Source organism: Hyperolius riggenbachi, chromosome 11 (genome assembly GCF_040937935.1).
Source record: "Hyperolius riggenbachi isolate aHypRig1 chromosome 11, aHypRig1.pri, whole genome shotgun sequence".
NCBI lineage: Eukaryota > Metazoa > Chordata > Amphibia > Anura > Hyperoliidae > Hyperolius > Hyperolius riggenbachi.
In genome coordinates this window covers 5,079,609-5,102,243 of record NC_090656.1, presented here as the reverse complement: position 1 = coordinate 5,102,243, position 22,635 = coordinate 5,079,609, and the positions used below count along the sequence as shown (strand labels likewise).

General features: G+C 46.5%; 2 protein-coding genes across 4 annotated transcripts in view; one reads left to right on the top strand and one right to left on the bottom strand.

The window, feature by feature from the left end:
* Positions 1 to 22,635, bottom strand: part of LDHD (lactate dehydrogenase D) — a 324,776-nt gene that overhangs the window by 206,054 nt on the left and 96,087 nt on the right. The gene's annotated exons all lie outside the window — the stretch shown is intronic.
* LOC137538930 (anillin-like) overlaps positions 1 to 22,635 on the top strand; it is a 93,436-nt gene that overhangs the window by 43,614 nt on the left and 27,187 nt on the right. The window contains exons 15-24 of one of the 2 annotated variants that reach the window (XM_068261364.1): positions 2,985 to 3,111; positions 7,106 to 7,154; positions 13,301 to 13,354; positions 13,444 to 13,473; positions 13,559 to 13,580; positions 16,066 to 16,175; positions 18,339 to 18,392; positions 20,272 to 20,358; positions 20,457 to 20,564; positions 21,391 to 21,563. In XM_068261364.1, coding sequence (XP_068117465.1) covers positions 2,985 to 3,111; positions 7,106 to 7,154; positions 13,301 to 13,354; positions 13,444 to 13,473; positions 13,559 to 13,580; positions 16,066 to 16,175; positions 18,339 to 18,392; positions 20,272 to 20,358; positions 20,457 to 20,564; positions 21,391 to 21,563 — 814 coding nt within the window. The remainder of the gene's footprint in view (positions 1 to 2,984; positions 3,112 to 7,105; positions 7,155 to 13,300; positions 13,355 to 13,443; positions 13,474 to 13,558; positions 13,581 to 16,065; positions 16,176 to 18,338; positions 18,393 to 20,271; positions 20,359 to 20,456; positions 20,565 to 21,390; positions 21,564 to 22,635) is intronic. The other variant, XM_068261365.1, reaches the window with a different exon arrangement.

Here is a 22,635-nt window from a genome sequence, read left to right as displayed (position 1 = left end):
TAAATCCTGTGTTTAACGCTTTGAATGTTGTTCTAGTAAAAAAATGCTGTAAATAATTTAGAGCAAAGAAATGCTGGGTTTCATTCCACATTGATAAAAACATATATATTTCCCTAATTTCACAATATTATAATGTAGTTATTAATGGTTAATAAGCTGCTAATGGCATCACTACGGAATATACAAATTATCTCTAGAGATAGTTTACATATTTAGGAGTGATGCATCATGGGAAAGCACAGTTGCTCACTTAAAGGAAAACTTAAGTCAAATAAAAAAAATGACATTTACTCACCTGGGGCATCCCTCAGCACCCCGAAGCTGGATGGTGCCCTCGCAGCCCCGCTCCGATCGTCCTGTCCCCGCCGGCGGCTACTTCCGGTTCGGCGACAGCCGCCGACAGGCTGGGAACGCGGCTGATTTTCCGCGTTCCCAGCCGCTGCTATCACCCTCTATGCTGCTATAGCGTATATATAGACGCTATATGCTGCTATAGCGTATATATAGACGCTATAGCAGCATAGAGGGTGATAGCAGCGGCTGGGAACGCGGAAAATCAGCCGCGTTCCCAGCCTGTCGGCGGCTGTCGCCGAACCGGAAGTAGCCGCCGGCGGGGACAGGACGATCGGAGCGGGGCTGCGAGGGCACCATCCAGCTTCGGGGTGCTGAGGGATGCCCCAGGTGAGTAAATGTCATTTTTTTTATTTGACTTAAGTTTTCCTTTAAAGCTGAATTATTGCGAATGCCTTCAACCACTGTACCTGCATGGCTGTGTCCTCGCCAGGGCTGTGGAGTCAGAGTCGTGGAGTCGGGCAATTTTGGGTGCCTGGAGTCAGTCGGGAAAAAATGCACCGACTCCGACTCCTAATGAATTTGTAACTGTAATTAAAATAGAAAATATGATAAAATGTTCTATTTCTCAGATAATAGTCATTAAAAATAATGTATATATACAGTATAGATACAGTAATAGCTGTGCTTAGTCCACAAAAATGAAATAAACCAATCAAAATTAGTTACTTGTGCTGCTTCAATAAAGCAGTCCCCGTATTTTTAAGGTCAGATATACATATCTGATTGTGACTGTATATATGATGTGTACACAGGAATCTCTTATATATACTAAATAACATCTATGCTGTAAGTATAAAGCCTGATGTGTAGCTGTGTCACTAATAGAGATGGACAACGAGATGGAAATAATTCTGCATTGATGCTGATTTATGCAAATGTATGCACTCCCTTTGCTGATGAAATAAAATAATTTGATATGTTATTAAAATTTGGTTTGGTGACTACAAATTAAAGGGTAACTGAAACGGATGAAAAGTAAAGTTTTATACATACCAGGGGCTTCCTCCAGCCCCCTTTAAGCTAATCAGTCCCTCACTGTCCTCCTCCACCCGGATCTTCTGCTATGAGTCCTGGTAATTCAGCCAGTCAGCGCTGTCCGGCCGCATGCCGCTCCCACAGCCAGGAACATTCTGCACCTGCGCAATAGTGCTGCACAGGTGTAGTATGCTCCTGGCGCCGGAGTGTGTGCATGCGCACTACGCCTGACTGGCTCAAGTACCTGGACTCATAGCAGATGGTGGAGGAGGACAACAAGGGACTGATTATCCTGAAGGCGGCTGGAGGAAGCCCCAGGTATGTATAAAACTTTAATTTCATCTGTCTCAGGTTTACTTTGTTACACAGTAGTACTATACTCTACATATGCACTCCTCACAGAGCTGCAGGGAATCCACTGAGAATGCTGTGCACATTGAACACTAAGGTGTTGTCTGTTTACAATCCCCTCATTCCCCTGCTGAGTACCTGCACATCATTCTTACATGTACCCACACTTACATTGCCTAGGGCCTGATAGATGTTCTTTGTTCCGGTTTGTACCTTTTACAAGTACTCTTACCAAGGACTAGTTTTAGTCTAAAGGGAATAAATATAGTAGTCTACATATCATTCTCACTTCAGTTGTCTTGTAAAATTCCTAAGCGTTGGCAGTTAAGAGACGAATTTCATGTTACATACTTTTAATCAACAAAATTGTAATATGCAAATTAGAGGAGTCGTGGAGTCGGAGTCGGTGGAATCCTAAACTGAGGAGTCGGAGTCGGTGGATTTTTGGACCGACTCCACAGCCCTGGTCCTCGCTCCCTCTGACGTCACCAGGAGCGTACTGCGCAGGCACAGAACATACTGGGCCTGAGCAATACAACCCTGGTGACGTCAGCGGGAGGGAGGACACGGCAACGCAGGCGCAGTGGTTTTCTGACTTTAAAGTCTGAAATTCCAGAGGTGAACCGGAGGTGGGGCCGGAGCATCGGTGAGTGGCTGCGCGGGCACAGGACGTCTGTGGGGGACCATTAGAAGCCCCGGGTAAGTTCAACTCTTTCCCCCTACAGTACTCCTTTAAAGGGAACCTTAACTGAACGGGGGGTAAAGAGTTTCACTTACCTGGGGCTATTACCAGCCCCCTGCAGCAGTCCTGTGCCCTCGGCGCCGCTCTGGAATCCTCTGGTCCCCCGCTGTCACTTAGTTTCGTTTTTGACGACTCACCAGTTGGCCGGCCGCCATGTGTATTATTGGACGGATTCCCTACTGCAATTGGCGCTGTCACACGCGTTGCCACATATTTATGCGTGCGGAATGCGGCAGCGCAAATATTTTACCGCATTGCGGTCCGCAACATCGCTAATTGCAGTAGGGAATGGGTCCAATAATTATACGCCGGCCGACTGGTGAGCCGTCAAAAACGAAACTAAGTGACAGCCGTTCAGTTAAGGTTCCCTTTAAAATACCAAATGAAATGCTGTATGAGGTAAAAATCTTAGTGTTTTGTCGTGTAGCTGAAATATGTGAAAATCCTTTTACAGGTGAATTTGGGGGGGAAAAAAAGTCTAAAACCACCAATACAGTATTTTACGCACCCTTTACTTTTTACCGAATGTGTTTAAGTGAATTGAAGCGTATGTCTGTTTCAGGAGCCCTCGGTCACTATTTCCTCATACTCATCCGCTACGGGAGCCATGATGTTGTAGCCACGCCCGTGGCCAGTGCTGCTGATGCCCAGACTGGTGATACCATCATATTCCCCACTATGGTTACCCTGTAAGTACCTCGCAATGACAGCTGTCCCTTCACTCCAGGACACAGCAAGATTTAGTGGACGGTTTCTCTGTGTTGGTGAACAATAGATTAGCTGTAAATAGAGACGAGAACATTACAGAGGAACAGTAGTGGAAAATAATATAAAGCATAAAATTGTTTCTACTATAGTATATAATTTCTAAGTCCAGTGTTCTCCCCAGAATTTTTTTCCAGCCGGGTGGCATGAAGAAGTAGCCGGGCGGGGCGCGACCAGGGGAATGCAGGGTTGGCAACTCTGCTTACGACATAGGACATCCCTGCACCCTATCATGGCCCATGCTTCCCAGCACCCCCTATCATGTCCCATGCATTACTCTAACTCCTATCACGACCAATGCATTCCTATACTCCATATCACATCTCATCCAGTACTGAAACCCCTACCACGTCCCATGCATCCCTGCACCTCCTATCAGGTCCCATGCATTGCTGTACCCCCTATCACATCCCATACACCCTTGTGCTCCTTATCACCTCCCATGCATCCCTTCACCCCCATTACCCTCACCTAATACATAACTGCAGCTCCACAAATCTCCCAATAGACAACTCAAACAATACCGAGTCCTTCCTTATAACATAGGTTATTGCACTCACACATTTCATACACTACTGCACCGCTATCACATTCCACATATTATTGCATTCAGTAAGCACCCACCACACGCCACATATTATTGCACCCACCTAGAGGCTCCATAGCTTTTTAGTGATCACATCCCATCACCCTCCTTACATTACAGCACAGGACAATACATTACAGCACATACAGTGGTTTGAAAAAGTATTCGGCCCCCTTGAAGTTTTCCACATTTTGTCACATTACTGCCACAAACATGAATCAATTTTATTGGAATGCCACGTGAAAGACCAACACAAAGTGGTGTACATGTGAGAAGTGGATCGAAAATCATACATCATTCCAAACATTTTTTACAAATAAATAACTGCAAAGTGGGGTGTGCGTAATTATTCAGCCCCCTGAGTCAATACTTTGTAGAACCACCTTTTGCTGCAATTACAGCTGCCAGTCTTTTAGGGTATGTCTCTACCAGCTTTGCACATCTAGAGACTGAAATCCTTGCCCATTCTTCTTTGCAAAACAGCTCCAGCTCAGTCAGATTAGATGGAAGCATTTGTGAACAGCAGTTTTCAGATCTTGCCACAGATTCTCGATTGGATTTAGATCTGGACTTTGACTGGGCCATTCTAACACATGGATATGTTTTGTTTTAAACCATTCCATTGTTGCCCTGGCTTTATGTTTAGGGTCGTTGTCCTGCTGGAAGGTGAACCTCCGCCCCAGTCTCAAGTCTTTTGCAGTCTCCAAGAGGTTTTCTTCCAAGATTGCCCTATATTTGGCTCCATCCATCTTCCCATCAACTCTGACCAGCTTCCCTGTCCCTGCTGAAGAGAAGCACCCCCCCCCCCCCCCCCGAGCATGATGCTGCCACCACCATATTTGACAGTGGGGATGCTGTGTTCAGAGTGATGTGCAGTGTTAGTTTTCTGCCACACATAGCGTTTTGCATTTTGGCCAAAAAGTTCAGTTTTGGTCTCATCTGACCAGAGCACCTTCTTCCACATGTTTGCTGTGTCCCCCACATGGCTTGTGGCAAACTGCAAACGGGACTTCTTATGCTTTCTGTTAACAATGGCTTTCTTCTTGCCACTCTTCCATAAAGGCCAACTTTGTGCAGTGCACGACTAATAGTTGTCCTATGGACAGATTCCCCCACCTGAGCTGTAGATCTCTACAGCTCGTCCAGAGTCACCATGGGCCTCTTGACTGCATTTCTGATCAGCGCTCTCCTTGTTCGGCCTGTGAGTTTAGGTGGAGAGCCTTGTCTTGGTAGGTTTACAGTTGTGCCATACTCCTTCCATTTCTGAATGATCGCTTGAACAGTGCTCTGTGGGATTTTCAAGGCTTTGGAAATCTTTTTGTAGCCTCAGCCTGCTTTAAATTTCTCAATAACTTTATCCCAGACCTGTCTGGTGTGTTCTTTGGACTTCATGGTGTTGTTGCTCCCAATATTCTCTTAGACAACCTCTGAGGCCCTCACAGAGCAGCTGTATTTGTACTGACATTAGATTAAACACAGGTGCACTCTATTTAGTCATTAGCACTCATCAGGCAATGTCTATGGGCAACTGACGGCACTCGAACCAAAGTGGGCTGAATAATTACGCACACCCCACTTTGCAGTTATTTATTTGTAAAAAAATGTTTGGAATCATGCATGATTTTCGTTCCACTTCTCACATGTACACCACTTTGTATTGGACTTTCACGTGGAATTCCAATAACGTTGATTCATGTTTGTGGCAGTAATGTGACAAAATGTGGAAAACTTCATGGGGGCCGAATACTTTTGCAAACCACTGCACATTGCAGCCCACGTATTACTACAACCATTCTATACCACTATGCTTATTACACCCTGCAGTATAGGGCACCCCTCTGCCCTGATCCAGTGAGCTTGCACTCTTAACACCTCCCCTTAACCTTCCCCAATGTCACCACCTCCCAGTGCTCATCCCATTGGCAGCCAGGATCTGGATGATGAGCTGGATGGCCTTCATGTAGTAGCGCCCATGTCCCCGGCCACCAGCACACCCTCCTGTCGCTTGCTGGACTCTGTGCCCTCCATGATGCTCTGAACGAAGTTGTCCGTGTATTGGGGCTTCTGCTGGAGCCCAGTGTCAATCTTCAAAGCCATGATCGGCTGCAAGGAGAGCACAGACAGGAGACTGGATTGGCTGCAGCCCAGGGGAGCACTGGCCAGGCCGCTCTACGGATAGGAGAGGAAGGACTGGAGGATGTGCTCCCTAGATCAGGCTGCGCTGCCTGCCCGTCAGACCTTCAGATCAGCGGCAACCCGCAGGGGTGAGAGAGGGGAGCGATGTACAGTAATGCGCCATAGACTTCAATACAACTTCCTACATTTGAAGTCTGACGCGTCACCACACATTGCTCCTCTCGATCATATCCCTGCAGGCTGCCGCTGATCTGGAGGTCTGATGAAGGACTCTACGGACGGGCAGCGCAGCCGAAACTGGGAACGGCTGTGCAGTGGGAGACCTGCACTGTGCAAGCAGATGGCAGAGCAGAACTTTGTGTAAATGCGGGCTGGCCTTGGATAGCACCTGGGCGGGGTTTCAAAACAGCCATGCGGCCCGCCCACCTAATAAGGACTGGGGAGAACACTGAAGTTCTTTAGTCAGTGTTAGCCCATTGTAAAATCTTTCCTTACCCCGATTTACATTCTTAAAGAGGCTCAGAGACCAAATACAGTACACAGTTTTGATACTTACCCGGGGCTTCCTCCCGCCCCATAAACACGTTTTAGTCCCACGCCGTCCTCCTGTGGTCTGCCGTTCTGCCGCTGTGATCTCCGTTACCATCCTCCGTCGATGCCAGTCAGGGTGTACTGCGCATGTGCAGACCTCCCGTGCATGCGCAGTGGACCCGGACTGACGTCACTGAGTCTGGTAAAGAAGATCACCGCGGCTGAATGGCAGACCGCGGGAGGACGGCGTGAGACTTAGACGTGTTTATGGGGCGGGAGGAAGCCCCGGGTAAGTATCAGAACTGTGTACTGTATTTGGTCTCTGAGCCTCTAAGTTTATCCCAGGTAGCAACATTTTTAGCGTTGGCAGGTGAATGTATGTTTATTAAAAGTTCCAAAGCCAGAGCCAATAATACCTGGTCCCTCAGAATACCCTGGGAGGAGAATTCCACATAGCTAGGCAGTTTAGGGTAAGCAACACTAGGAGAAGTGGGCAGGGATGTAGCTGGGAAAAAAAAAGTTTCAGGCAGCTGAGCGTTTTTTTTGTTTTTTATTTGGCTTAGATAAACCATCTTCTCAACCAAGCATTTAGTACCTACATCATGTTGTAGTGCAGCATTACTGATTTCTACATGTGAATAACCGGCCTTCCTCTCTCACTGCAGGACCGATGCAAGCGCGCACTTCAAAATAGAGATTGAGGTCTACAGTCTGGTGAGTCTTCTGAACACAAGTTAGACTGCGGTTTGCTGTGATGTTTATAGAGCTGGAGGCAATTTTATAAAGCGCTGACACATTTTCAGCAGTACAGATAACATTGTACCACACCCAATTCTCACTACCCCCCTCCCCCCCCCCCCCCACTAAGCCCCATCGCTGCCTGTCCCCCAGCATAGCTCCCATCGCTGCCTGTCCCCCAGCATAGCTCCCATCGCTGCCTGTCCCCCAGCATAGCTCCCATCGCTGCCTGTCCCCCAGAACAGCTCCCATCACTACCTGTCCCCCAGAACAGCTCCCATCGCTACCTGTCCCCCAGCATAGCTCCCATCGCTACCTGTCCCCCAGCATAGCTCCCATTGCTGCCTGTCCCCCAGCATAGCTCCCATTGCTGCCTGTCCCCCAGCATAGCTCCCATTGCTGCCTGTCCCCCAGCATAGCTCCCATTGCTGCCTGTCCCCCAGCATAGCTCCCATTGCTGCCTGTCCCCCAGCATAGCTCCCATCGCTGCCTGTCCCCCAGCATAGCTCCCATCGCTGCCTGTCCCCCAGCATAGCTCCCATCGCTGCCTGTCCCCCAGCATAGCTCCCATCGCTGCCTGTCCCCCAGCATAGCTCCCATCGCTGCCTGTCCCCCAGCATAGCTCCCATCGCTACCTGTCCCCCAGCATAGCTCCCATCGCTACCTGTCCCCCAGAACAGCTCCCATCACTACCTGTCCCCCAGAACAGCTCCCATCGCTACCTGTCCCCCAGCATAGCTGTTATATGTTGAATGTTTTGAGATTTTAATCAAATGATATAAAATATTTGATGACTTGATTTCTGCACTTGGCTAAGGGCCCTGCCATTTGTAGAGTTAAGGTATTGGTATATGGTGTCATGAGATTGAGATATCAAAGCTATTGTTTAATATAGTGATACTTATACAATATTGGTTAAAGGGAACCAGAGAGGAAGCACCCTTGTGTATTTTACCATGTATATCAGTAAGAACATTAGAGAAAACACTTACCATGCTCTCTGTTTCCTCCTCACTGCTAAAAGTGTCTGTTGTCAGCAGTCACAAGAATCCCAGACTGAGCAATTAAATCTGGCTTTGCTGGGAATGATTATAGCTGAGTCATTATAGCAAAGCCACAAGGGGGCAGGCTTGGGCTTGAAATAACACCACAGAATACAGACTTAGCTATAATCTTTCTGTAGCAAAGCTAGACGGAGCAGCCTGACTTCTCAGTCGGGGATTCTTATCAGACGTGATAACAGTCAGATTACACAGAGAACAATGAAACAAAGGGCAGATTAGGTGTTTACTGTCATGTTCCCACTGATTTATAAGGTAAAATACAAGAGGGTGCTTCATCTCTGGTTCTCTTTAAAGAACAAGCGACACCCATGCTAACCTAGTAATAAAAAACACATATATAAGAAGATAAATACTACTTCTACTTACATAACAGATTTGTTGCACTGTCCATGTTATGATTCCTGTGAATTTTATAAAGGAAAAGCAGAAAATCCTATTCTAGGCAGTGTCCATCTTGCCAAGCTAATGCTGACATCATATCCTCCCTGACTCGTTTGCCCCCTCCCTTCTCTTGCTCATTATGTATTCATTAGCTGCCCTCCTCCCATCACTACCTGTCCCCCAGCATAGCTCCCATCGCTACCTGTCCCCCAGCATAGCTCCCATCGCTGCCTGTCCCCCAGCATAGCTCCCATCGCTGCCTGTCCCCCAGCATAGCTCCCATCGCTGCCTGTCCCCCAGCATAGCTCCCATCGCTGCCTGTCCCCCAGCATAGCTCCCATCGCTGCCTGTCCCCCAGCATAGCTCCCATCGCTGCCTGTCCCCCAGCATAGCTCCCATCGCTGCCTGTCCCCCAGCATAGCTCCCATCGCTGCCTGTCCCCCAGCATAGCTCCCATCGCTGCCTGTCCCCCAGCATAGCTCCCATCGCTGCCTGTCCCCCAGCATAGCTCCCATCGCTGCCTGTCCCCCAGCATAGCTCCCATCGCTGCCTGTCCCCCAGCATAGCTCCCATCGCTGCCTGTCCCCCAGCATAGCTCCCATCGCTGCCTGTCCCCCAGCATAGCTCCCATCGCTGCCTGTCCCCCAGCATAGCTCCCATCGCTGCCTGTCCCCCAGCATAGCTCCCATCGCTGCCTGTCCCCCAGCATAGCTCCCATCGCTGCCTGTCCCCCAGCATAGCTCCCATCGCTGCCTGTCCCCCAGCATAGCTCCCATCGCTGCCTGTCCCCCAGCATAGCTCCCATCGCTGCCTGTCCCCCAGCATAGCTCCCATCGCTGCCTGTCCCCCAGCATAGCTCCCATCGCTGCCTGTCCCCCAGCATAGCTCCCATCGCTGCCTGTCCCCCAGCATAGCTCCCATCGCTGCCTGTCCCCCAGCATAGCTCCCATCGCTGCCTGTCCCCCAGCATAGCTCCCATCGCTGCCTGTCCCCCAGCATAGCTCCCATCGCTGCCTGTCCCCCAGCATAGCTCCCATCGCTACCTGTCCCCCAGCATAGCTCCCATCGCTACCTGTCCCCCAGCATAGCTCCCATCGCTGCCTGTTCCCCAGAACAGCTCCCATCGCTACCTGTCCCCCAGAACAGCTCCCATCGCTACCTGTCCCCCAGCATAGCTCCCATCGCTACCTGTCCCACAGCATAGCTCCCATCGCTACCTGTCCCCCAGCATAGCTCCCATCGCTACCTGTCCCCCAGAACAGCTCCCATCGCTACCTGTCCCCCAGAACAGCTCCCATCGCTACCTGTCCCCCAGCATAGCTGTTATATGTTGAATGTTTTGAGATTTTAATCAAATGATATAAAATATTTGATGACTTGATTTCTGCACTTGGCTAAGGGCCCTGCCATTTGTAGAGTTAAGGTATTGGTATATGGTGTCATGAGATTGAGATATCAAAGCTATTGTTTAATATAGTGATACTTATACAATATTGGTTAAAGAACAAGCGACACCCATGCTAACCTAGTAATAAAAAACACATATATAAGAAGATAAATACTACTTCTACTTACATAACAGATTTGTTGCACTGTCCATGATATGATTCCTGTGAATTTTATAAAGGAAATGCAGAAAATCCTATTCTAGGCAGTGGCCATCTTGCCAAGCTAATGCTGACATCATATCCTCCCTGACTCTTCTACCCCCCCCCCCCCCCCCTTCTCTTGCTCATTGTGTATTCATTAGCTGCCCTCCTCCCAGAGTTTTTTTTTTTTTTTTTATTTACACATCCAATCACTGAGTCACCTCAGCCTTGCTTGTAAACACAAGTGATTAGCTAGGCAGGGAAATAAATGGAAGAGGAGGAATATATTATAGATAAAAAGAACTCCCAGCATTCAACTGTTTGGCACTGACTACTAAAGGGCCAGTGCTCCTAAAGTATGTAATAACTCCAAACCATAACAGCAAAAAAAGTTTTGAATGCAGGATTAGCATCTTTATCACTTAATACGCTCAGACCAGTTGCTGTTGAAATTTGATTTTTATGGTGACAATACTGCTTTAATGGATATACAGTATATAATGCTAACTTGGTTTATAATGAATTGTCAGAAGTCTGCTGAGCTTAGAGCATGTGACCTTAAGCATGTGGCCTTCCCTTGTGGAATTTAAGGTCACAGAAGTCATTACAAAATGATCTCTGTCAAGCCGGGCATCGGGTGGCTGAAATTGTATCCTGACTTTAGGCAGCAGGTGGTTGCTGGGTGATGTAATTCTAGGTTAGTCTGAGTTAGTAAAAGAGGCTTCGTTCCATATAGAGTGAAAATTCAAGAGTTACATCATTGCATTATTGCTGGCCCAATCAGAAGGCACAACAGTAGGAATACTGGGAACTAACATGTATAAGAACTAGCAAGAAGTTCTGGACTCACTCACTCATACATACACACACACACATTCATTCATTCATTCTCTTTACATGACAGAGACATATACAAATATACATATGTTCAAAGAAGATTACTACAGACAATAGATTCGATATACAGATTATACAGCAATTTACTCATTCTGTTTTTATATCTTTTGTAACTGATTTTTTATGTACCAAAGAACTGGACATTATTGAATATTGAACATCTACGAAGATCAATAACGTTTAATTAAAATCCACATTTTACTATCTCGTGAGGACTTTGTTTTTTTAAACGAACACTTTTTAATCCCATTTTATAACAATAGCTCCCATCGCTGCCTGTCCCCCAGAATAGCTCCCATCTCTACCTCTAGACGTTTCCCCCCCTTCCAGAACAGGTCCTGTCGCTATCTGCACCTCCAAGATCAAGTTCCATTGCTACCTGTTCCACCAAAAACATGACCCCCCCCCCCCCCCCCCCCCCCCCCGCACTACCCGCAACCTTGGAACAGTCCCCATCCACTACCTGAGCTCAGAACAGGTAACGTCCGCACGTGTCATTCAGTGTGGCTCAAAATCTGTTTCCATTGCGTCACATGCACATCCTCTCCTCATCCTCTCACCATCCTCTCCCATTCAATCTTTCCTTTGAAAGTCACACCATTTGGAGTCCAGCCAGAGGCTGCCGGACAGGTTCTGGTGAGGTGCCCTCGTCACACCTCTCTTGTCCCGTTCCTCTTGTCAGAAGTGTCCAGTGCCCCGCTGTATTGTGGTCCCGCTTCCTAGTGCTCAGCCGGCTTTCTTGCTCATGAGGTTTGTAGTGTCCCCTTAACCACTGATGGCCTGGGGGACCTCCTGTGACTGCTGAGAGGAAAGGTGGGGGGGAAGATTTGAGTGCTGCACTTTTAGAAATGGGCATAACTAGAACGGAGCAGCCAGAACGAACGCAGGGAGGGCGGGAGCTGTGAGAGAGCCCTAACTACTACCTCCGATAAGGAGTCCATTCTTCAGATCAGGTGTCATACTTGGTATAGGTGTGAAAAATGATGGCCACACTTCTTTTCTGGCCCTTGTGAGACGGGTCCCAAGGCTGAGAGCCACCAAAGGTTGGCAAGGGAACAGGTGTGAACATTGAGGGGCTGCATTGAAGTTTTGCTGGGGGGCCCCTTTGGTTTTAGTTACTCCATTGCTTTCAGACAGTGGTCAGGCACACTAAGGGGTTTGATCAGGGATGGATTAGAATTGAATTCTGGTAAGGATAATTTTCTGATTGATTTAAAGGGCACCTGAGGTGAAAATAAGCTAATGAAATAAACAATTGTATCTATCTTCCTTCTCCTAAAAAATGACTTTTTAAGATATTCCACAGTTTTATTTTATATTTAAATCTACTCTTTAAAGCGGATCTGAGATGAAAAACTAACTATAGCAAGTAACTTGTCTACATATCGTATCTAAAGTTTAGATGGTTTACACAGCAAAGCTAGCTGCAAACAGTTTTAATAGAAAATTATTATTTATTCCTGTGATACAATGACAGCAGCCATGTTGTTTGTAAACATTACACAGAGGCAGGCTTATCTGTATCTTGAGCACTCAGCCTAATCCCCTCTCCTCCTCCCTCCTCCCCTCTGCTTCTGAAATCTCTGGCTAGTAACACCTCCCCCTCCTCCTGCCCAGACTGAGCTCCCATGAGCCCTTGCTACTGCCAAGGCTCTCTGAACCTGTGGGTGTGGCTTATTTAGTTTATAGGGAATTAGAGTATTAAAACAAAAACAAAAAAGTATTTGGCTTGAGGAATGCCCTATAAACAATAGGAAAGGAACACAATTATGCAATGTGTAAAAGTTCACCTCGGATCCACTTTAAGTTTTAACTGTTTTGTTGTTTTTGCTCAATGACACATTCATTGTGTACCAGATCTAAAATCTATGAACTATTGACCCTTTTATCTCTTTCCTGCTCTCGGAAGCCATTTTCTGCTAGAAAAATGTTTTATAGTTGTAATTTCTTATCAGTGAGGGTCACACTGTAGTCTGACGCAGTTCTGACAGAAACTGCCACTTACATACCTGATATTTAACTCTTTCAGGCAGAGAAAGGAAAAAAGGAACACAGCCTAGTTATTTGTGTGCTAGGCACTGTACATACACATATCTATCTCATCATGTCACATGTCACTTCGGGTATCCTTTAACGTGTGTATGTTTACCCATCTCCTAACGATAACTCTAACCCGAAAACCTCTCTTCAGGCACAAAACGGTTCCGGCACATCTTTCGACAAGAGGAAGTCACTGAAGCCAAAGGTACAAAATGCTACATTTCCCAGCATGCCTCGCTCTAATGTATACGGTAAATTACCGACCTGCACTAAGCTGATCTTCTCTCTATCCAGATAACGCCAAAAAAGCTCCTCTCCTCCCGGGTAAGTGGCTTCAGCTGGGGTTGTAATGGGGTTTTCTGGGGGGGTAAGAGAGCTTATCATCAAGTCTCCTGTCTCTCCCATGCAGAAATCCTCACTGAACTCTCCAGGTAAGTGCCCCCTGCTGGTGTGGAGTGCTTCATACACTGCATGTTCAACTAATCCTTGGTTCATGGGCCAATCACTTCAGTCTTTTTTTTTACTAGTTCATAGCAGACTCCAGCTTTTTATCAATCGTATAAACATAGAAAAAAGACCCCTTGGGCAATTCTACAAAAAAGTAACAGGGACGAGTATACGTCTCAACTGACACGAGAGATTATATAATAGGGCTCAATAAAACAAGTCATATAAACTTACTAAAGAGCAAAACATGAGCCTCGAATATAGTAGAAATGTAGAAGCCTTTATATAAACTTGCTCCATGTGAAGGTGTGTGACCACCAATCCACCAAATGCATCACACATTAAAACCAATTAAAGAGAAACGCCAACCAAAAATTGAACTTTATCCCAATCAGTAGCTGATACCCCCTTTTACATGAGAAATCTATTCCTTTTCACAAACAGACCATCAGGGGGCGCTGTATGGCTGCTATTGTGGGGAAACCCCTCCCACAAGAAGCTCTGAGCACCATGGTACTTCTGGCAGTTTCCTGTCTGCAAACCTTATTGCCTTATGGGAAATAGTTGTTTACAGCTGTATTTAACTGCCAAAAAAAAGCATGCAGCAGCTGCATCACCTGCCAGCAGTAAAAATGTCACCATGTGAAAAATGTCAGAATGTAAATCAGGGAGAGGAAAGACTTTACAATGGGCAAACACTGACTAAATCATTTATACATAATTGTAAAAATTAAGCACTTTTTTATTACATTATTTTCACTGGAGTTCCTCTTTAGGATTGCGTGGCTTAGGGCAAAGAGGTCGACCTACATATATACATGCATATATGCAGTACATATAGCCACTTACACAGTAGTCATGGCCATGACCTGTAATAGGCAAAGGAGGATGATAGAAATGTAATGCATACATTGGGTATGTCAGCAATCCACTAAAGGCTGCAGCGGTATCCAGCAAAGCAGAAAGGCATAAAGAAGCACCGCAGTTAGGCATGCACATAGTGTTTGCAGGTAGTGGCTCTTCCAAGCCCCGAAAATGCATATAGACATGTATAGATATAGAGTCCACAACAACCGCAGTCATTAGTTGTCCCTCTGCAATAGGTAGCGCATACATGCCACATGTCAATCAGCAGTGCGTTTAGTAAGCTTATCCACTATTGGTCCAACAATACTCCTCCAAAGTTGCTCACCACGGCATGCACTGACACATGGGAGAATTGCTCACCACCGTTGACTATAGTCCTCCAGATAGGAGCCGCTCTAGTCTATCTGGACTCCTATCTACGTCTGGTATTGTTGCGGTGGATACGCACGTGCGTGCTCCTGCTGCTCGTTCCTGGCGGCACTTACAGGGGATCGATTGCTGAAGAGCAACGTGTTCCCCCGAACCTTCTGAAGCCCCATTGAATTAATCGATATGACTCAAATCACGAGACATGTTGATTCATAAAACTCAAACTACAAACCTAGTAAAAAGATCGATCCCTTCCTGGTAACAACCAGCATAGTGTATAGTATAACTGTAAATAACACAGAACTACTGCGCCTGCGTAGTGCACACCACACCACACCACTTGCGAGTGATTGACAGCGGCGCTCACACAGGTGCAGTAGAGGACAACCTGGCGAGGTCGGCCTCTGCACCATCGTCGACCGGGAGCCAGCGGCAGAGAGCGGAGCTGCGGCGAGGGACATAGCGGTTGCTAGGGGCTGGAGGAAGCCCCGGGTAAGCAGATGTCCTTTTTTTTTTTTTTTATGCAGTTCGGATGTTACCTTTAAAAAAAATACATTTAGTCCATGTTTGCCCATCGTGAAAACTTTCTTCACCATGATTTACATTCTGAAATTTATCACAGATGGTGACCTGTTTAGTCCTGTCAGGTGCACCCCTGCGGAATGTTCGCTTACTGAGAGTTCCGAAGCCAATTAAAATTCCTGACTTCCCAGAATGCTCTTGGAGGAGAATTACGCATACCTGAACAGCCTATGCTAAACATAACTAGGAGGGTGGGTCTACATACTAATATACAGTAATATGTAGATAATGGAACTGTTTCTAGGACTTAAACCAGGAAAATTACCATAAAAGTGGGTATTCTGAATAATTTACTGCTTTCTGCTATATGTCACTACAGGGCCTCTTGAACCACATGTCCCCTGTAAAGAACCAAAGTTGATAAAAAACTGGAGTTTTCCTTTCGTAGGTGAATCCTCTACCCAGGCATGTGATCTATACAAATGCCAGTTACCTTGCATGAGTGGCCTGGAACCTACTGACTTGTGCAGGCTGGATCTGCTGCCCCTGCTGGTGCTCACCTATCATCTCTTCCTGTGGTTGTTGGGGGTTCATTCTAACGTCTTCCTCTTACTACCTCCTCTGGTTCCTCTGATTAATGACCTCCTCTTAGTTGGGCCCTCCTCCTGATGTTCTCTGGCGCCCCCTAATGTTCTCTCCCTTTTACTGTAGCTTTTAGCCCAGCAGTGAACAGCCCCCTCCGGTCCAGTAGTTTTCTGCTCGTTGGATCTCTGACGCTGACTTTGGAGTCTCTGGGCAAGTTCAAGTTTCCATTGGATAAGGTTAGTGACGGATTGCCGTATAATGAATGACCAGTTGTGTGCGAGGTTCCATAATGTTTTATTTGTTGTTTTTTAAACCATTTCCTGTCTGAGGTGCCCCCCCTATCTTGCAGACGGTTCTCTGGCCTGGGCTGTACCATTGGTTATCTCTGTTCGCACTCAATCCTTACCTCTGCTTTTATCATTTGTTGCCTTGTCTGGACATTCAGTAATTGAAGAGAGACGAGAGTTACCAATGATGAGCAGTTAGGTTTCCGCTGCCTTCCTCCCACCTCTGTTTTTTTACAGTTCGTTGAGGGGAATCTGTGTCTTTCACCTCTCTGCTCCCATATTTTCTACCTTCCTGTTCCTCTGTCCTCAGTCTCTCTGTTTTCTTCGCTTCCTCTCCCGATGTCTGGCGTATTGCTGCCTTTTTTTGTTTTAGTCATTTTAAATGCTCTTGTTCATGTCTGGTCGTCTCACGGACCCGCTTGCTTCTTTTTGTTCTTTCAATATTTTCTACTCTCTTTCCTGCTTTACCTACTTAAGTGTGGTCTTTCGCTTCTATTTCATCTTTTCCTTTTGTGTTTTCTTGCCTGTCTGCGGTCATTTCCTTGTTTTTTCTTGCCTGTCTGCTGCCTTGTCCTCCTGTCTTTTCTTGCCCGTCTGCTGCCTTGTCCTCCTGTCTTTTCTTGCCTGTCTGCTGCCTTGTCCTCCTGTCTTTTCTTGCCCGTCTGCTGCCTTGTCCTCCTGTCTTTTCTTGCCTGTCTGCTGCCTTGTCCTCCTGTCTTTTCTTGCCTGTCTGCTGCCTTGTCCTCCTGTCTTTTCTTGCCTGTCTGCTGCCTTGTCCTCCTGTCTTTTCTTGCCTGTCTGCTGCCTTGTCCTCCTGTCTTTTCTTGCCTGTCTGCTGCCTTTTCCTGCTCTCTTTTCTTGCCTGTCTGCTGCCTTTTCCTCCCATCTTTTCTTGCCTGTCTGCTGCCTTTTCCTCATGTCTTTTCTTGCCTGTCTGCTGCCTGTTCTGCCTGTCTTTTCTTGCCTGTCTGCTGCCTTTTCCTCATGTCTTTTCTTGCCTGTCTGCTGCCTGTTCTGCCTGTCTTTTCTTGCCTGTCTGCTGCCTTTTCCTCCCGTCTTTTCTTGCCTGTCTGCTGCCTTTTCCTCCTGTCTTTTCTTGCCTGTCTGCTGCCTGTTCTGCCTGTCTTTTCTTGCCTGTCTGCTGCCTTTTCCTCCTGTATTTGCTTGCCTGGCTGCTGCCTTTTCCTCCTGTATTTGCTTGCCTGGCTGCTGCCTTTTCCTCCTGTCTTTGCTTGCCTGTCTGCTGCCTTTTCCTGCTGTCTTTGCTTGCCTGGCTGCTGCCTTTTCCTCCTGTCTTTTCTTGCCTGTCTGCTGCCTTTTTCTCCTGTTCTTTTCTTGCCTGTCTGCTGCCTTTTCCTCCCGTCTTTTCTTGCCTGTCTGCTGCCTTTTCCTCCTGTCTTTTCTTGCCTGTCTGCTGCCTTTTCCTTCTGTCTTTTCTTGCCTGTCTGCTGCCTTTTCCACCTGTCTTTTCTTGCCTGTCTGCTGCCTTTTCCACCTGTCTTTTCTTGCCTGTCTGCTGCCTTTTTCTACTGTCTTTTCTTGCTTGTCTGCTGCCTTTTCCACCTGTCTTTTCTTGCCTGTCTGCTGCCTTTTCCACCTGTCTTTTCTTGCCTGTCTGCTGCCTTTTGCTCCTGTCTTTTCTTGCCTGTCTGCTGCCTTTTCTTGCCTGTCTGCTGCCTTTTCCACCTGTCTTTTCTTGCCTGTCTGCTGCCTTTTCCTCCCGTCTTTTCTTACCTGTCTGCTGCCTTTTCCTCTCGTCTTTTTTTGCCTGCCTGCTGCCTTTTCCCCCCGTCTCCTCTTGCCTCCCTGTGGTGTCTTTCCGCTCTCTTCCCTTCTATAATATTGTGCCTCTCTGCATTCTCTAACACCTGACTTATCTTGCCTGCTTGTGGTGTCTGCTGCCCCTGCTTTCTCTTGCCTGTGTTTGGTACTCTGAGACTGTGATAAAAGCAAGACTAAAGTAAAAACATTCACCCTTGCTTCTTGCTGCTCTTGGTTGCGGTTCCCAGTCTCTCTGGTGTACTCTGACATTCCTTCTGTTCTGGTGTTATCTGCCTTCTCTCTCTCTCACACACCTGTCTCATCTTTTCCCACCTGTCTCTCTCCTCCTAGATGAAATTGGATGGAAAGGTCGGCCGTCTGCTTGGAAGTCATTTCCAGGATAAGGTGCTTACCGATTTTTCTTGCATCCTTCAGGAATTAGTGCATGTCAGTAGTAGAAGCTTCTCATGCTGGTGGCTGCAGCACCGTCCTATAGATTGATAGCTGCACGCTGGCTTTATTGTGAGTGACACTGAACAGTGCAGGGTACCAAGTTATATTGTGGAGAATCAAAGCACGCTTCCAATGAAACCCAATGCGAAGTGTGTAGTCTTGCCTTCGTAATGATCAGCACATGATGATGTCATCAGAAGTCTGCCAGCCTGGGAACCAATCATAAGAGAGGAGCTGTTTCACTTGGGGGATGAAGGTGCGTGGAGAGCATGGCCAGGAGCTGGTGAGGACATCATGGCACTTTAGATTAGCCCTTTTTTGTGGCACTGGCATACTGAACTTGGGTAGTGCCATCACAGCAGAAAAATATTTTTAAAGTGGGATAAAACTCCATATTAAATAAAAAAAGAAAAAGTGACACCACTACTTGCCTATTTATTTATTAATCAACCCCGCTCAGTGTTAATGTTCCCTCCTTCTGCCAGAGCTTTTTGTCTCTCCCTCAGCAAACATCACTTATAGAACAGACTTACATCATGGTGTAAACTCTTTAAAGGGAGGCTGGGGTTCACTTACCTACTGGTCATAGTGTCCTTATCTTATCCAATAAAGGAAGCTTTCTGTTATTTGCCTGCTGAGATGAGCTTGTTACAGTAGCTAAGAATAAGCTACACGGCTATAGGGATTCGGGTGTTCCAGCTGAAATCTGCAGCATGCTGTCCAGATTCTCAATGCAGTGTGATCTGTATGGCAAGCCCATAGTAGAGATAGGCAGCGTTTACAGATTTGGCCCGGTTTAGGGGAAATAGGGCCTTAGGCAAAGACACTCAGACCAGGGAAAAAGAAAACTGGGGGATATACAGGGACCTATTTCAGAAAAAAAGGGGTTTACATACATTTTTGGGGCACTAACTACTTTTTGGCAATTTTTTTTTTTATGTTACAAAACCCTTCAATTATACATTTTTATTTTTTTAGGTTTCACTTATTTACCTATAAACATCCTGTTTCCTTGCCAGAAAGTGGAAATACGCAGGATTTGTACTCTTTAAAGAGACACTGAAGCAAAAAAAAAATTATGTAATGAATTGGTTGTTTAGTACGGATAATTAGTAGAACATTGGTAGCAAAGAAAATATTCTCATTTTTATTTTCCGTTATATAGTGTTTTTTATAACATTGCATCATTCTCTAATATTTGCCGTTCACACACTACTCAGCATTCTAAATGATTTTACAGAGCAGGCCAGTGAACTTTTGAACTGTCCTCTGCAGAGAAAAATAAAATACAATGACTGACATTTGAGATAACAAGCTTCAGAAGATGGAGCTCTCTGCGACTTTGAAAGTAGTAGATCAGTGGAGCTCTTTGCATAGATAACTGGAGTTTCTTAACTCTTCCTGTGCTGGAAATAATAGGAGACTCATGTCTCTGCTGCTAATGCTTTATTTCTTAGCTGTACTACACATGCAAATCATTATATCATAAGTTTATTTTCACTTCAGATTTCCTTTAAGATGGGACTTTGGACTAGTAATCTATTCTTGCATTACTAATTTTGATCCCATTGTATACCACTGGCAAGTCGCCCTCAGTATAAGCAGATACCCTGCCCTGCACTGACAGTACTTTGCCGATACTTCTGGGAAATGGCTGTGATATTAGAGAGGTGGACTTGATAAGATCCGGAATGGAACTCGCAATAGCCACGTGTCCCTCAGGATTGGCTGCGCTTGTATTGGGATTAACGCATACTAAGCTGATCGCTAGTCACCGGTACTAACCAGACGCAGGATTGTTCTTCTTGTCCTGATTCTCTTCTCTTCACAGGTGCCTTTCTTGTCTCCTCTGGAGGGGACCCTTTCCCTGAAGATGCAGTGCCAGAGTTACTCTTCTGTCGGGCACAGGGGTTTCCTGGTACGTTGTCCTTGCTGGGGGTTGTAAGGTCTATGGGGTGTTCCGGGACTTCATATATTCTTTCGGTGAGTCCTGTTTTATTGCTGATGTTGTTACAGACCATGTTTGAGGACGTCAGTGGCTTGGGGGCGTGGCACAGGCGATGGTGCGTCCTTTCCAGTAATATCCTGTCCTTCTGGGCGTATCCGGATGAGGAGACCTCTAAGGTGAGACCGCCGTGTCTAGATCCAGAGTTCCAGTGTAATGTTTGATTGCGCTGCCCGGAAGCTCCCGTCCACACTGAATAGCACGCATGCTGGTTCCGGGTCTGCCTTCCACACTGAGTAGCACGCATGCTGGTTCCGGGTCTGCCTTCCACACTGAGTAGCACGCATGCTGGTTCCGGGTCTGCCTTCCACACTGAATAGCACGCATGCTGGTTCCGGGTCTGCCTTCCACACTGAGTAGCACGCATGCTGGTTCCGGGTCTGCCTTCCACACTGAGTAGCACGCATGCTCAGTGTGAAGTTAATGATGCTGCTGGAGGTAAAATACTAAATATCTTCACTTCCACACCTCTTACACTCCCCAAATTTTCAGGGTAGGGAGGGGACCCCCAGACCTACCACTATACCAAATTGCAGCCCCCGAGCCCCGCTGGTTCAGGAGATAGATTACAGAAACTTATCTCGGGAACCAGGTGGTCTGGGGGGCTGCAATTTGGCATAGAGGTCGTTCTGGGAGTTCCCTCCCTACCCTGAACATTTGGGGAGTGTAAGAGGTGTGGGAGCGGAGATATTTAGTGTTTTACCTCTAGCAGCTTCATTCTATAGGAAATGTGTCCGCACAGTCTCCTACTGCGCATGCGCGGCAGCGCTAATCCACAGGCAGCGTAATCAGACACTACACCAGCAGCATCATTATACAGGAAATGTGGCTGCACAGTCTCCTACTGCGCATGCGGGGAGCGCAAATCCACAGGCAGCGTAATCAGACACAACACCGGCACTTCTGTGTCTTTATGGCAGCTGACTGGTGTTCTGTTCTATACAGGAACCTCTGGGACGGATAAATCTGGTCAACTGCACCAGCGCAATGATCGAGGCGGCCACAAGAGAGGTGTGTGCTCGGCCTCGCACCCTGGAGCTGATCACCATGAGACCTCAGCAAGAGGATGATGTGGACACGCTGGTGACTCAGTGCCGCAATACCTTATGTTTCACCAAGTGAGTCAACAAGGACAGAGCAGACTGTATACTCAGTCAGTGATTATATAATGTAGTAGGATATTAGACTATGGTAGGATTAGATTGTGAGATCCTCTGAGGACAGTCAGTGACATGACTATGTACTCTGTACAGTGCTGCAGGAGATGTCAGTGCTACATAAATACATAATAATAATATGGTAGCACATTAGACTATGACTATGGTAGGATTAGAGTGTGAGCTCCTCTGAGGACAGTCAGTGACATGACTATGTACTCCGTAACGTGCTGCAGGAGATGTCAGTGCTACATAAATACATAATAATAATATGGTAGGACATTAGACTATGACTATGGTAGGATTAGAGTGTGAGCTCCTCTGAGGGACAGTCAGTGAAAGGACTATGTACTCTGTAATGTGCTGCAGAAGATGTCAGTGCTATATAAATACATAATAATAATATGGTAGGACATTAGACTATGACTATGGTAGGATTAGAGTGTGAGCTCCTCTGAGGACAGTCAGTGACATGATTATGTACTCTGTAATGTGCTGCAGAAGATGTCAGTGCTATATAAACACATAATAATAATATGGTAGGACATTAGACTATGACTATGGTAGGATTAGACTGTGAGCTCCTCTGAGGACAGTCAGTGGCATGACTATGTACTCTGTAATGTGCTGCAGAAGATGTCAGTGCTATATAAATACATAATAATATGGTAGGACATTAGGCTAGGACTATGGTAGGATTAGATTGTGAGCTCCTCTGAGGACAGTCAGTGACATGACTATGTACTCTGTAATGTGCTGCAGAAGATGTCAGTGCTATATAAATACATAATAATAATATGGTAGGACATTAGGCTAGGACTATGGTAGGATTAGATTGTGAGCTCCTGTGAGGATAGTCAGTGACATGACTATGTACTCTGTAATGTGCTGCAGAAGATGTTAGTGCTATATAAATACATAATAATAATAATAATATGGTAGGACATTAGACTATGACTATGGTAGGATTAGAGTGTGAGCTCCTCTGAGGACAGTCAGTGACGTGACTATGTACTCTGTAATGTGCCGCAGG